This window comes from Trachypithecus francoisi, unplaced genomic scaffold (assembly GCF_009764315.1).
Source record: "Trachypithecus francoisi isolate TF-2019V2 unplaced genomic scaffold, Tfra_2.0 Lachesis_group2, whole genome shotgun sequence".
In the NCBI taxonomy this organism is placed as follows: Eukaryota; Metazoa; Chordata; class Mammalia; order Primates; family Cercopithecidae; genus Trachypithecus; species Trachypithecus francoisi.
Genome location: NW_022681465.1, coordinates 22,941,840 through 22,957,228, shown reverse-complemented (window position 1 = coordinate 22,957,228; position 15,389 = coordinate 22,941,840). Strand labels below are relative to the sequence as shown.

Genomic DNA, 15,389 nt, shown 5'->3' with positions numbered 1-15,389 from the left:
CATTTCGTTATGTACCCAGTAGTCATTCAGGAGCAGGTTGTTCAGTTTCCATGTAGTTGAGCGGTTTTGATTGAGGTTCTTAGTCCTGAGTTCTAGTTTGATTGCACTGTGGTCTGAGAGACAGTTTGTTATAATTTCTGTTCTTTTCCATTTGCTGAGGAGTGCTTTACTTCCAATTATGTGGTCAATTTTGGAATAAGTGCGATGTGGTGCTGAGAAGAATGTATATTCTGTTGATTTGGGGTGGAGAGTTCTATAGATGTCTATTAGGTCCGGTTGGTGCAGAGATGAGTTCAATTCCTGGATATCCTTGTTAACTTTCTGTCTCGTTGGATTCAGTCATTCTTAACACTCTCTGTGTTATCTTCATAATCTTCTATGGTAATGAATCTATTCCAGTATTATGTTAAACATAAAATGTCTGAATTAAGGTAGATTATATTCAACTATTTAGGATCAAGATTCTGTAAATGATCCCTCATTTCAGATTCTGTCAATAGGGTCTTTTTCTACAATGAAATAAAAATTTTATTCCCCCAAAATATCTCTTAAAGAGAGTGAGGCATTTCCTTGCAAGGAATGCTTTTATAATTCACATAGGGTAAAAGCATAAGATGCTAATATCATGTTTAGCAACAAAAATGGTGCCTACATTTCAACATATAATAGGAGAGAAATTTGCATCCCTCCAACAAAAAAGAAGGAGGTGGACAAGAGTAAGTAAGCAGGAGCATTGCTTGGGAGAGGGGTGTGAAGGTATGGAGAAAAGCTTCAGATCTGGGATAAAGGAGGATCTCTAGAGGACAGAAGTATCAAATAGAAACTCTTAAGCTGTTTGCTTGAAAAGAGAGGTATGTGTGTATTGGGGGGTGGGATTTACATTTAACATAAATCTCAGCCAGGCGCGGTGGCTCACACCTGTAATCCCAGCACTTTGGGAGGCCGAGGCAGGCAGATCACCTGAGGTCAGGAGTTCGAGACCAGTCTGTCCAACACGGTGAAACCCTGTCTCTACTAAAAATAAAAAATTAGCTGAGTGTGGTGGCATGCACCTGTAGTCCCAGCTACTTGGGAGGCTGAGGCAGGACAATCACTTGAACCCGGGAGGCAGAGGTTGCAGTGAGCCGAGGTCGTGCTACTGCACTCCAGACTGGTGACAGAGTGAGACTCAGTCTCAAAAAAAAAAAAAAATATATATATATATATATATCTCATCCTCTATGTACTCATTCCTTACTAAGATATTGCCCACCAATTCTTTTGCAATCCTAGATTCATCACTAAGTTCCAAGTCTGGGTTGCAATGAGGAGAAAACAGAGCTGAAATGAACAGAAACAAAAGCTGAAGGACAAAGAGTGGCTGACATTTGGGTTTTTCAAATAATAATTATTAGGTTGGTGCAAAGTAATCACAGTTTTTGCCATTAAAAGTAATGGCAAAAAGCACAATTACTTTTGCACCAACCTAATAGTATTATACCTCAGTATGAAAAATATTAGGAATATTTAGGAATAACAGGAATACCTAATAGCATTATTCCTCAGTATGAAAAATAAACCTGACATATATAAACATGGAATAAGATCTAACAACTAACAAATGATTATCCTTCTCAATACAAGTATAATTGACACCATAATTCATAGATCTGCTAATTCTTTTCCCTTCGTACCTGGCAACATTCACTTCTTGAGCTAATGTAAATGCCGGTCTTATAAATACGACTTACCTCTCCCCTAAGAGAAACAAATGGCACAATAAGTGTTAGATTAGGAAGGAAGGGGTAGAGAGGGTTAGGTTTGAAGAGGGACTGACCATCTGAGAATTAAATGAGATGATGCTGGCAAAGCGCTTCTACCAATATCCTACATGTACTAAACACTTAGCAAATGTGACCAGTTATTATTAGGCATAATGGTAGGAACACATTAATTCCTTCTGCCTGCTTCTGTCTCTAGGGAAAGGTTTTGCCCTGATCCATAGCAGGGACTATTACCTAAAACATACAAGGCAGACAGGGCTAGGGAAGAGATGATCCCTCTGCCTCAGAAGAATCTACCGAGAAGTTAATGTGGGCTCCACCTCTCTTACTACTAATGGTTTTTCTCTTCACTTTTAAGTCTAGCTGAAAACAGCCTCCAGCATTCTCGGCAATTAGAATGAGGCCTCTGGGTTCCAAACGCATCTTTGATAGATGCCTCTAACTGCATCAACGTGGCAGAGGCATTTCTCTCAGCATTTAATGCTAATCCTCCCTGTTGTCTAAGGATAAATAACTGCACAATCATGTCAGAAGGCCCCAACATAAATTCACCAGGGGTTTTAATTACTCTCCAGTAACAATGTCTCATACAAAATCAGAGAAATGAAAATCCAGTCAGTGTGTGTGCATGTGTGTTTATGTCCCAGGCTATCCCCAAAACAGTCAGGGCATCATTTCTATTCCAATAGAGGAATAAGATCAGGAACCTACATCCAGTTCAGATGTGTGAGACAGCACTGCACCCCGTAGAATGGGTAGGAAGAACAGATGATTTCCCAATGACACTGCCTGCAGCATCCCTCCTTCCCTTGGGGCACATAAATGAGTAGCTACAAACTCAAGCTGTGGAGCCAAACAAACCTGGATTCACATCTCAGCCTGCTACATGTTCACTGTTTCATCCCAGGCAACCTCTGTAATCCTCAAATTTCTCACGGGTAAATGGGGGATCATACCTATATCTATATATACAGCACAAAGTTGTGAGGATTAAGCAAGATAATCTATGCAAAGCAAGTGACACAATATGCCGTGTACGGTAAATCCCCAATGAATATTAGCAACACCAAGAGAAATGCACAGGGAGTTCCTGTCCCTTTGTTGCAGAGGACATGTTGCTATGAGGGTCCAGGTGTTCTTCCTCCCACCCAGGCCTCTAGTTGGGTGAATTGGAAGAAGAGCATCTTATCTCCCACCTGGGCCTAAGAGTAAACATGGTGAATAAACTATACACACACACACACACACACAGAAACATATATGCACACATATATATACACACATACATATATATATGTATACACACATGCATATATACGTATACACACACATATATAAACACAACTGCTATAGATCTCACAAATGAAAATGCCAGTGTCTGCAAGTTCATTCTATATATAACTTTCATAAATCCAGGAACCCATACAAACTAGTTTCAGAGGATTATCTCTTTCAAAGAAACAGTCCAACAACCAAAAGCAATTAATAATAGATACAATTCTTTATTTAAGGTATCATATTTCATCAAAGGCACACTCATCAATAATCTATTGACATATTTTTTAATGTCCCTTTGCTTTCTCCTCTTGAAATCTATTATACTATCCAACTGCAATGGAACTTCTTTCCTCCCTACCCCATCCACTCACCTCCAGTCCATCCCTTTAGTGTATATAGATCAGCTTAGCCTCTCCTCCAGAAAGCAGGGCTCCCTTCTACTTAGGAGAGGGGCAGGAGAGGGAAAACTGAGGGAGCTAAAACATGATTGTCCTTGGTGATCATGAAGAAGGGGACAGCAGTGCAGAGTCATCTAAGTGACCTTTGCCTCTCTCAAACTAAATTTGGCCTGAATTACATAAGGACAGTTGAGTCCTCGTGTAATTAATTGCAGTCTAACTTAGTACATAAACTAACTGAAAGCCTAACTTAGGAGCATAGTTTTGTAACAAATAGCTGAGTCTCAGTCAATCACAGGCAGCCAACTGATCAGACCATATTCAAATAAGGCAAATGCCAAGCTGTAATCAGTCAAATTTCTGTACCTGACTTTTGTCCTCTGTCCATAAATGCTGCCTGCCCATGTAGTGGAGCAGAGCTCTCTGAACCACTTCTGGTTCTGAGAGCTGAGTGATTCCTGAATCATTCTTTGCTCAGTTAAACCCTGTGAAATTTAATTTGTCTAAACTTTTTCTTTTAACACCTCTGCACATACAAAATACAAGAATACATTCCTGTACCTTTGTTCTTCCTCATTCTTAATTCATGACTTTATTTTCAAATACAAAGATGCAAAGATAGAAAACCTTACACCCCAAAGTAGGAATGTATGTTCCCTATCTCTCCTTTGCCTTTTCTTCAAAAAAGCAAAAAGTCATTAAGATGTTAATGCTGAGATAAGTCAATGGAGGAAGGATGGAAAAGAAACTACAATAAATGATAGACAGGGTGCTGCCAAGCAGCTACTCTGTTTTTATCAAATACTTCAGACATAAATGGCATTTGTATTATGTGACAAAAACTCCTCTTCCCCTCCCCTAAACAAAAGGAAAGGCAAAGAAATGCAAAGGAAGTGGTAATTGCCAGGTGTCTAGATATGGGACCACTGCCCTCTAGTGTACTTACAATTTTTCTAAATCCCTTTATCAGAGCTCTTTACCTTAAAGATAGTAGGAAACAGAATAAAAATCAACCTCTATTGAACTATCCAATAGAATCATTTTAAAAAATACTGTCAATTATTAAGAGAGTGATATGACGGCTTCCTACCACCTCACTATCTATTGGTGCCAACACTTTCTTCAGGTCCTACACATGGATTCCTTGTTTTAGTCCAACAGATTGCCAAAGGGCAGAAGAAATATTAAAGGTATTTCACAACTAGTTTGGCATAGGCACTAGCCAACCAGAACAGATGCCCGGATGATGCCAGCTGGCAGCAATTTTGCCTCTTCCCTTTGCAGGGCCAGCATTAACCCCTTAGATGCCGAACTGTGGAGAGGTTCTGGGTTCCTAGTACAAGGACTAGTTAGCCAAGAGAGTAGGGGACCTGGGACAAAAGCATGTCAATATTTCTACCATCTGTACTGTGGTATTCTGGCTGAACATTCGCTCTGCAAAGAGGATTAGAAGACATCAGAAAAATAACCCAGTACAACTGAGCAGAGCAGAGGAGTGACTCAGAGTCCACTAGCAAAGATCTGAAGTAGCTCTTTCTCCCAGCAGCTGTTCTTTCTCTTGCCAATAACCAGGGACATCCTCTAGACCAGGACAGGGGTGTAGTACTGTTAGTAGTGAGTGTCAGGAAATCTACCCTACAGTCTTGGTTCTACTATTTTGTGTGTCCTTAGGTGGATATTTTGATCTGCACCTCCATATCCCTGTTTTTAAAATAAAAAGGTTAGACTGAAGTTTTTTGAGGACTCTTCTCTCTGTAGGTAGAAATTATTACTTTTTCGTGATCTGTTTCTTTTGTTCTTGTTTTTATTTTGGGTTTTTGGTTTGGTTTTTTTTTTTTTTTTTTTTTTGAGACGGAGCTTCGCTCTGTTGCCCAGGCCGGATTACAGTGGTGCCATCTTGGCTCACTGCAACCTCTGCCTCCTGGGTTGAAATGATTCTCCTGCCTCAGCTTCCCGAGTAGCTTGGAGTACAGGCACCTGCCACCACACCTGGCTAATTTTTGTATTATTAGTAGAGATGGGGTTTCACCATGTTGACCAGGCTGGTCTTGAACTCCTGACCTCAGGTGATCTGCCCACCTCAGCCTCCCAAAGTGCTCGGATTACAGGTGTGAGCCGCTGCCTCTGGCTATGATCTGGTATTTCTAAGTGAATTCTACATACAAGATTATTCAGCATAATTTTTAATAACAATACCACCTTGAGAACTCCTGATGACAACAACATCATCTTGAGACAGCTCTTAGACAATAAAAAAGTGATCGGTAAATATCTGGAAATCTCCTTGAAAGATCTCATTTCTTTAGAATTTTTTAAGTTTCTATTTCCAAATGCTACCCTAAATGTAGCCACTTGTAAGTAACTTTCTTTTTTGATGTTTTCTTTATTTTTTAAGACAATGGCTTGCTATGTTGCCCAGGCTAGGGTGCAGGCATGATCATAGCACACTGCAACCTCGAACTTCTGGCCTCAAGCAATCCTCCCACCTCAGCTGCCCAAGTAGTTGGAACTAGAGGTATGTGCCACCATCCCTGGCTATAAATAAGTATTTTCCTGAGATTTACTTAATTCCTTGAGGAAACTGGCAGGATAATAAAGCTGATTTAAAGAAGGATAGAAGAGGCCAGGCACAGTGACTTATACCTATAATCCCAGCACTTTGGGACTCTAAGGTGGGAAGACTGCTTGAGCCCAAGAGGTCAAGACTGCAGTAAGCTAGTGCATTCCAGCCTGGGTGACAGAATGAGAACCTGTCTCAAAAAAAGAAAAAAAAAAAAAATAGAAGAAACTGGTAAATATAAATTCAGTAGAAAAAAATAATGCTGGCATAGGACTGCAAAGTTAGTAACAAAATGGTTGCCGTTTTACTAGGGCAAATAAAATATAACATTTGGGGTTACCTTCCCTGCTGGGCAAAAGTAGTTTGTATCTCTACCAGACAAAAGTCATCAGTAACTTACCAATCTTCTACAAATTAACATCCAAATGCTACAGATTCTAGACTTCAATTAATAGCAAATAGCCAAAGAAAGCTACATCTCCTGAAGTATCAGCTGATTCTTAGAGGATCTAATACGAGTTTGAACAAGCACCCAGTAATCTTTTTGCTTTATTTCAAAATTTCTGAAAATTCTTCTTAAGAATTTTCAAATCCTTTGACCCTAAAACATCAAGGTAGCAGATCTAATAAGAGGGAGAATAATAAGGACTGTGGAAATTGAAAAGTATAAAAACAAACAGAAAAACTCCTCGGTACTTTATGGTTGAAATGAAGAAAGCGGGAAACAAACCAAAAACTAATGTGAAACACAAGAAGTTGATCAAGTGGTTAAACCAAAAAGAAGACTTCTGTCTCTCTCACCACGACTACAACTCTTATTCCCACACCTTTTAAAGATGTTTCTGTATTGGCTGAAATGTGTGGATATGCAGTATTCTCCAAAGTAACCAATAGTGTTGTATCAAGGTTCAGTTAATAATGACTATACTAATAATTTTGATCATATAACAAATGAGCATGATAATACACAGTTTTAATTCGATTTCCAATTCACAGATGTTAAACCAGCCTAAAGTAAAAAGGCTGCTTGGAGTTTTTGACTGTTGGATACACAGAGGAGCAAAACTTGCTATGTCAGTTTTTTAATTCGCATGATTTTATTTTCACAACTCATGACTTTTTTTCTCCTTTAAAAATGTAAATTACTTTTGCAAAAAAGCATTAAACACAAAATTAAATCTTAAAATGGGCAAAGTTAAAGCCAAGTCATCCAAAGGAAAAGAAGACAGCCTTGAGCAGCAGGGTGCAGAATACAGACATTACCATCTTCATCTGCATAGAAATGAGTCTGACTGTGTTTACAACTTCATCATTTGAAATGTTACAGAAAAACTCATGAAACAGTGCACTTCCCCACAGATAGCTGGTATGTTAGATACCTAATAGCACAAAACTAAAATGTCTTTGCTTCATATATATTTATATATGTGTTTATATATGTATATGTATATATACATACATCTATGTATATGTATATATACATACATCTATGTATATGTATATATACATACATCTATGTATATGTATATATACATACATCTATGTATATATGTATTCATATATACATATATTTATATATTTATATAATATATTATAAATTTATATATCTATAAATGAGGGAAGACAGGGAGACAAATGATTACTTTTACTTTTCATCAACTTTCTGTTATGCACATGACTTCTTTTATAGTATAATTTTTTTAGTGTACATCAATTAATAGTTTTATTAATAAAAATAAAGCTAATACTTTAAAAACCAAGTAGTATAGCTGACAGAATCTATCTAGACATGGCTATTTCATTCAGAAATTTATCTCTGCTGTATCTAGAAAGTGAAACTTCTGTTATGTTTTATGTTTTAGAATATTTGCATATATTAAATATATATTATATACACTTTTTTTTTTTAGATAGGGTCTAGTTCTGTTGCCCAGGCTGGAGGGCAGTGGTGTGATCTTGGTTCACTGTAACTTTCACCTCCCGAGCTCAAGCGATCCTCCCACTTCAGCCTCCCAAGTAGCTGGGACCACAGGTATGTGCCACTACACCCAGCTAATATTTGTGTTGTAGAGACATGGTTTCACCATGTTGCCCAGGCTGGTCAGACTCCTGGGTTCAAGTGATCTGCCCACCTTGGCCTCCCAAAGTGTTGGGATTACAGGCGTGAGCCACCATGCCCAGCCGTATTACATATATATTTACAATACATATTTTTTAAAAATCAGTCTCAATCACTTGGAAGTGACAATTCAAGGTTCTGATTTCTGATCTTTTTTTTTTTTTTTTTTTTTTTTTAAGATGGAGTCTCGCTCTGTCACCCAGGCTGGAGTGCAGTGGCATGATCTCAGCTCACTGCAACCTCCGCCTCCCGCGTTCAAGCAATTCTCTGGTCTCATCCTCCTGAGTAGCTGGGATTACAGGCACGCACCACCATGCCCAGCTAATTTTCGTATTTTTAGTAGAGATGTGGTTTCACCATGTTGGCCAGGCTGGTCTTGAACTCCTGACCTTAAGTGATCGCCTGTCTCAGCCTCCCAAAGTGCTGGCATTACAGGTGTGAGCCACCGTGCCCAGCCAATGTTCTGAATTTTAAAAAAATCAACCCTATATTCTAGGCCATTACTTAGCCCTTTTCTCAAAATTCCAATATTTTATTTGTCCTATCCTAATTCCCTGAAAATCTAAAGGGTGACAAGCGTGCCCTATGCTGAAGAATTTTTTGTTCTTTGACTCTGAACAATGCCCAGAAGAGGGTGCTCATAGAACAATCAGCCTTGCTTTAACCATGAAGCTAAGACACATCCTCTAGATCAAAGTTTGGTATCCCCAAATTTGGCAAGTACCATAATGATTATAGTGTGTTAAGATTGCAGAAGGAGAAATGAAAAGTTCCCTATATTAAAAGCAATTCAAGAATACATTTTAAAAAGTTGGTGAAGACCTTTTAAATGAGGGAAGACAGAGACAAATGATTACTTCTACTTTTCATCAACTTTCTATTGTCCACATGGCTTCTTTTCTAGTATAATTTTAACGTACATCAATTAATACTTTTATTAATGAAAAATAAAGCCTATAATTAATACTTTAAAAACCAAGTAGTATAGCTGACAGAATTTATCTAGACATTGCTAGTTTATTCAGGAATTTAATCCTGCTGTGTCTAGAAAATGAAACTTCTGTTATGTTTTATGTTTTAGAATACTTACATATGTTACTACTCAGAATCCATAACATTATAATTTGTACTAGCATTCTTTCCTGGTAATACAAATCTTGGTAGAAAAATATCTATCAGAAGACAGGCAATATATCTTTCCCACTGCATCCCCTCTTTACCAAACTCTTAAAATATCTCATATTGCTTTACCCATAGTTTTATGGGCTTACATTACACTGAGTTTTGCTGCTGCTTTGTGGTGACTTGGTACTAAATTCAGCTAAGCTGGAACCATATTCCCGAGTTCTCTTTCCTATATGGTTCTGTTTGGCCACGAGAGACATTCTGTGTGAAATCCAGAAGGAAGAAGTAAGGAAGTCATACTTTTTATGCTCTGAAACTTGGTGCAGGGTACTGTCTTAGTCTGTTTTGTGCTGCTATCACAGAATATCTGAAACCAGGTAATTTATAATGAATAGAAATTAATTGGCTTATAGTTCTGGAGGCTGGGAAGCCCAATATCAAGGCACTGGCATCTGTCAGGTGACTTTTTATTGTATTATCACATGGTGAAAGAGTGCAAGGGCAAGAAGATGGTGAGAGAAAAAGAGAGACAGAGAGAGAGGTAGTGGGAAAGAGAGAGAGAGAGAGGAGAGAGAGAGAGAGAGAAGAGAGAGAGAGAGAGAATGGAACTGGTCCTTTTAAAATGGCACCAATCCCACCCATAAGGGTGGAGCTATCACAGCCTAATCACCTCTTAATTGTCCCACCTCTTAATACTGTTATAACGGCAACTAAATTCCCATATGAATTTTGGAGGGGAAAACAAACCATAGCAGGCACTATGCACCTTGTCCACTTGCACACATTATTGCTAATCTGCTGCTTAACTACTTGGTGTACCAGGCTTGCAGTAACTCTAATTCACTAAATCTCCTCCTTCAGCTTCTCTGAGTCCTGGGCCAAGTGTATGTGCAGGAGACACACTGCAGGAGACAGAGTGCCAGTTTCTCCTGCAGGTCACCCACAGCATCAAGGTTAGACATGGTAAGACACAGAAGAGGTTTCCAGTTTGTCCTCAATGGTCCCATTGGTCCTCATGAGTTCTGGTTTGTCCCTACTCTCCTATACATCCAGCTTTCCCTCTTAACAGCTGATCTGACAAACCTATAGTAACGTCAAGCTCAACACTAGATACAGAACCAATAGTCTTCATAGATTGTATTACCAGCTCTCACATTTGTGCAAGGTCTAGCCCTTATGATAATAAATCTCTTATTCTGTATAATATGTGGCCATTTTGCTGCTTCGATAAAACCATGCCTGCTGTAAGTATCTGTGTACAACACTGTCTTGTTGCCTTTGCATTGTGAACAGTATGTTAAGCCTCATGGTATCCACTGTCTTAGGTAGAATGAGAAGACTGGTGATTGGTGGTACAAGAAAAGGAAGAGATGCTTAGAAAGGTAAAAAGCTTATGTAGGAATCTCCCAGGAAATCCTCAATGCTAAAAATGTCTTTGCCTAGTTATCATTTGTTGCTTCTCATCTCCAAATCCAGCTTTCTTTGTCCTGTTTTGTGGTCTTGGAGCTGGACCATGTAAACATTTCTCCTTTGTCAAGAGAGGGTGCTGGAGAGACACTGGAGGACACTCAGCTTGACTCTTGTGGCTTGACTGTGCTGTGCTCTCCTCTGCTAGCTCTTGTGGTGGGTAGGGGCCCGCAGCATAGGACATCTAGTGACTCACCCTATTAAGTTTTAGTGGCACTATTTGGGGGACTTTTCAGTGGGCTTGCCACCACTCCAGCAGGCAGCTTCCCTGTGAATCCCTCTGGCATCTCAGTGGACAACTCAGTGATAACTGATGAGTCTTGCAGATGCCCCAGTGGGTGGTATCCCAGGAGGCTGGACCAAAGGTTCAGAAGTTTGGTGTCCTGCTTGCCAGCTCTGGCCTGCAACATCTCAGGGAAATTCTCTGCAAGTCAATGGGCTGCAGACTTCCTTTCAAAGGGGTCAGAATCATCCCTGGGAGAGGGGAGGGCCCTCTTCCAAATTTGTTCCTTCTTTGACACTCCTTCCTTGGCAACAGCCTTAGGGGTAGTGGCTATTCTTTCTATGTGCTATTCCTGTGTTCATTATGGTTTTCTTTACCCTTAGTAGGTAATCCTCTGCTACTAGTTAATAATCATTTATATTAAACTTTCCCTGTGTGAATTACTGTGTGCTTTCTGTCTCCTAACTAGACACTGATAAAATGCCTTTTGCTCTTAGTAGCTATTTAAAAGAAAAAAATAAAACTTAATTTTATTAGTTCAAGATTTTTCCTTAGAAGGGACATAAATTACTTTTAATGTGATTATATAAATAAAGGGATTGCCCAAATATGCAGTTTAGAGAGACTATTTGCTTTCTTTGTCCACCTGGGAAGGGTATTTCTCAAATCAGGCTCTATAGACTCATCTGAGAAGACCCTGAGTCACTATGGCTATGAAACAAACCACCGCAAATGCAATGGTTAAAACAACTATCATACATCACTCTCACATGTCTGAAAGAAGGACTCTAGGGTTGCATGACAAACAGTGAAGACACAGGGGAGGATGAAGAACTGAGGCCCAAAATGTACTCTACCACAGTGTCCAATGGCATTAATAATGGGTCTGTACATTCAAATGGTATTTTTAAAGTTTTACTTTTCCATTTGGTAAGGAAATAAATAGTGTAATCACAGTCATAGGACTTCAGTGCCTGCATTTGCATTTATGGTTCAGTTCTTGCCAAGGGATCACCTTAAGTGAGTGTGCAGAGGAAATGTTAGGCAGTGTTCCCTCATTTCTAAAGCTTAACCAGTAAAGTAAAAACAGGGTATGTATATGACTGTTGGGTATGTGAGAGTTCTCTGTGCCTTGACTCCCCTGAAGAGCCAACTCAGAGAACCTGGCTATGGGAACCTCAAGGACTGAGCTGGCCTCCAATCAGGAGAGACAGGAGAACTTAGAAATCCGTCCAGGAGGTTACTGGAGAAGCTGGGAACCACAGAGTTATACAGAGACAGGAAACAGCCAACTCCCACAGTTTTCAATAGTAGGTTTGCTGCAGCAAACTGGTGGGCCATGAACCTGGAACCCTCCAAAGAAGGTACCATCAAATTTTGATCTCTGTGTAACACTGATTTCTGCTGTAATCCATCCTGTCATGGCAATGTCTGCCTTGAGAAAAGGCTGAGCTGATGTAGTACAGAGGAGGGTTCAACTTGCTGCAAATTATTTGAAGCAGGCACAGCCTAAGTCCAGGCCTATGCCAGAGAAAGATGACATATTCACTGATAATTGCCTAATCTCCTGAGCACATAGGAGGGCAAGATTAGGATAGTTAGAGTTCTACTCAAACTGTGCAAGAATGTTCTTGAAGTGTGGCCAAGTAACAAGCAGTGCAATAACTATGAATGTTTTTACAGATTTTTATGAGACATATCATACCCTAGCAGTGCATGTTTATATGTTTTTAATATATTTTTTATTTTATAATAGTTTTAGGCTAAGCGGGTGGATCACTTGCGGTCAGGAGTTCGAGACCAGCCTGGCCAACATGGTGAAACCCTGTCTCTACTAAAAAAAAAAAAAAAAATACACACATTAGTCAGGCATGGTGGCGGGTACCTGTAATCCCAACTGCTTGGGAGGCTGAGACAGGAGAATTGCTTGAACCCTGGAGGCGGAGGTTGCAGTGAGCCGAGACCGCGCCATTGCACTCCAGCCTGGGCAACAAGAGCGAAACTCTGTCTCAAAAAAAAAAAAAAAGCTTTAGACCAAATTTGGAAAGATAGGCAAGAGAGTAATCACATACTCCACTAATAGTTTTTCCTACTTATTAACATCTTACATTATTATGGTATAATAGTCACAATTAATGAACGGATGTTGATACACTATTATTAACTAAAGTCCATACTTTAGGCTTCGTGTGTGTGTGTGTGTGTGTTTGCATGTGTGTTTTACTCTAATGTCCTTTTTTTCTGGTCCAGGATCCTATTGAGGGTATGCATTACATTTAGTTGTCATATTTTCTTAGGCTTCTTTTAGCTGGACAGTTTCTCTTTCTCAGACTTTCCTTGTTTTTGATAACCTTGACACTTTTGAGGAGTTTTGGTTACATATTTTGTAGAACGTCATTTAATTGGGATTTTTCTGATGATTGTATTTTAATTATTGTTGTCATATTTACAATTGCTAGTTCCTTCAAACATCCCACCAAAAGTGTAAGAATTAGAAAATGTGCCTCAAACACAAAGAGTCTGAAAACCACTGGTCTACATCAAAGCAGACTGTAAATATGCATAAGTCAAAGTTATTGAGATGCTTAGTCTACCATTCGAACTTCAGTTTCAAAAAGCCAGGTAGGCTTTTAGACCTTTCCCACAGTGGTTGGATAGCAATCTCTATTTGTACTGCCTGCATGTCACCCAAAATGGCCAGGCCATCAGCCACCCACCTCGTTTGGCAGCCCTGCCTTAGAAAAGAAGACAATAGCTCTTTGCCCAAAGGTCGCTTTGTAGTGACTCACCTTGAAGGAAAAAGGAAGGTAAATTACACATAATGACATAATAAGTTGTCCCACAGTTTTCGACAGAAAATACTCTTAAAGTATAACCAGAAACAAGAAACCTTCAATGCAACATTTTCCTTTTTGTTTTTCAAATGAATAAAGTCCAAATTAGGGAACAGAAGCAAGTATATACGATTAATTTGTAATGTTTAGAACCATAGAATTAGTCTACTTATGGAAGAGCTGTGTGCATCTTCTAGTAATTAAACCTGTGCAAGTTACAGCCTTAATTAAAACACCTTTTAGAAGTCTACTCTGGTCTCAATGAAAGTAAAGTCCCTAAGTGCTGGCAACTTTGGAATACTAAACATTACTGGCAACGCTAAAAATGGTACAATATTTACCGCAATAAAGAAGACAATACCCGATATGTCCCCTGGAGCACAAAATTAAAATATTTGTATTGGAATACAGACAGGCCGAAATATGTGTTCCATGAACCAAAAAGTACTCACCGTGTTGGCCAGCTCGAGATAGCTTCCTCCTACAGAGTTGCCAACCTGCGGGGACTGCGTGAGCAGTTTGTGGAGAGCAGCCTGCTGATGCAAAGAGCTTCCGCCATACTCGAGCAGCTTCTGGAGGGCTGACTGGCTCTGCACATCCGGGCTCTGGAGGTCCCTGGCACCAGAGTCGTATTCCCAGCTCTCCCGGGCTGCTGATAAGGCACCTAAGCCCGAGAGAAGCAGAGAAAATGAAAAGACATTTCCTTCATTAGCCTGTGGGTGGCCAATAGGCAATGATTTGGAACCTCCTAAGCCTTCCATGTGCCAGCATCTCGGAACACATGTGGTGCCCAGGCTGCATGCTAAGCGCTTTCCCTTTCAAACTGACACATGGGGAGCCTGGAGATAAAAGCAATTTCAGGCAAAGCATTCAAAAATAACTATCCCATGAATATGTGCCCCCTAAACAGAAATGCTTAGCAAAAAAAAAAAAGCACTGGAGAGCCAAGTAAAGGGAATCCAGAACAGAGTCACATCTGTGAATTGCACAGGGCTACTATATTAGCCTTAGCACTGGTCATTCTTTCTCCAAACTGAGGAAGAAGGAAGCAAGAAAAATGACAGAAAGTTAAGATATTGCACTTTATCATGACTGTCTTTTTCTTCTCCTTTCTTTCCTTCCTCCCTCCCTCCCTCCCTCTCTTTTTCTTTCTTTCCCTTTCTTTCTTTCTTTTCTTTCTTTCTCTTTCTTTCTTTCTTTTCTTTCTTTCTTTCTTTCTCTCTCTCTTTCTTTCTTTCTTTCCTTCCTTCTCTTTTTTTTCTTTCTCTCTTTCTCTCCCTCCCCTCCCCTCCCCTTCCCTCCCCTCCCCTCCCCTCCCCTCCCCTTCCCTTTCCTTCCCTCCCCTTTCCGAGGCAGGGTCTTGTTCTGCCACCCAGGTGGGAGTGCAGTGTCATGATCACAGCTCATTGTAGCCTCAACCTCCTGGGCTCCAGTGATCCTCCTGCCTCATTAAAAAAAAATTTTTTTTGTAGACCTCATTTCTACACTATGTTGCCTAGGCTGATCTCGAACTCCTGGGTTCAAGCAATCCTGCTGCTTTGGCCTCCCAAAATGCTGGGATTACAGGCGCGAGCCACTGCGACCGACAGTATCATGACTTTCTACTGCTGATGTACTCTTAC

The 15,389-nt window shown here is 39.9% G+C and overlaps 1 protein-coding gene across 1 annotated transcript in view; it reads right to left on the bottom strand.

Moving 5' to 3' along the window:
- MCC (MCC regulator of WNT signaling pathway) overlaps positions 1 to 15,389 on the bottom strand; it is a 494,592-nt gene that overhangs the window by 320,305 nt on the left and 158,898 nt on the right. Inside the window, exon 3 of the mRNA XM_033178900.1 lies at positions 14,220 to 14,431. Coding sequence (XP_033034791.1) covers positions 14,220 to 14,431 — 212 coding nt within the window. The remainder of the gene's footprint in view (positions 1 to 14,219; positions 14,432 to 15,389) is intronic.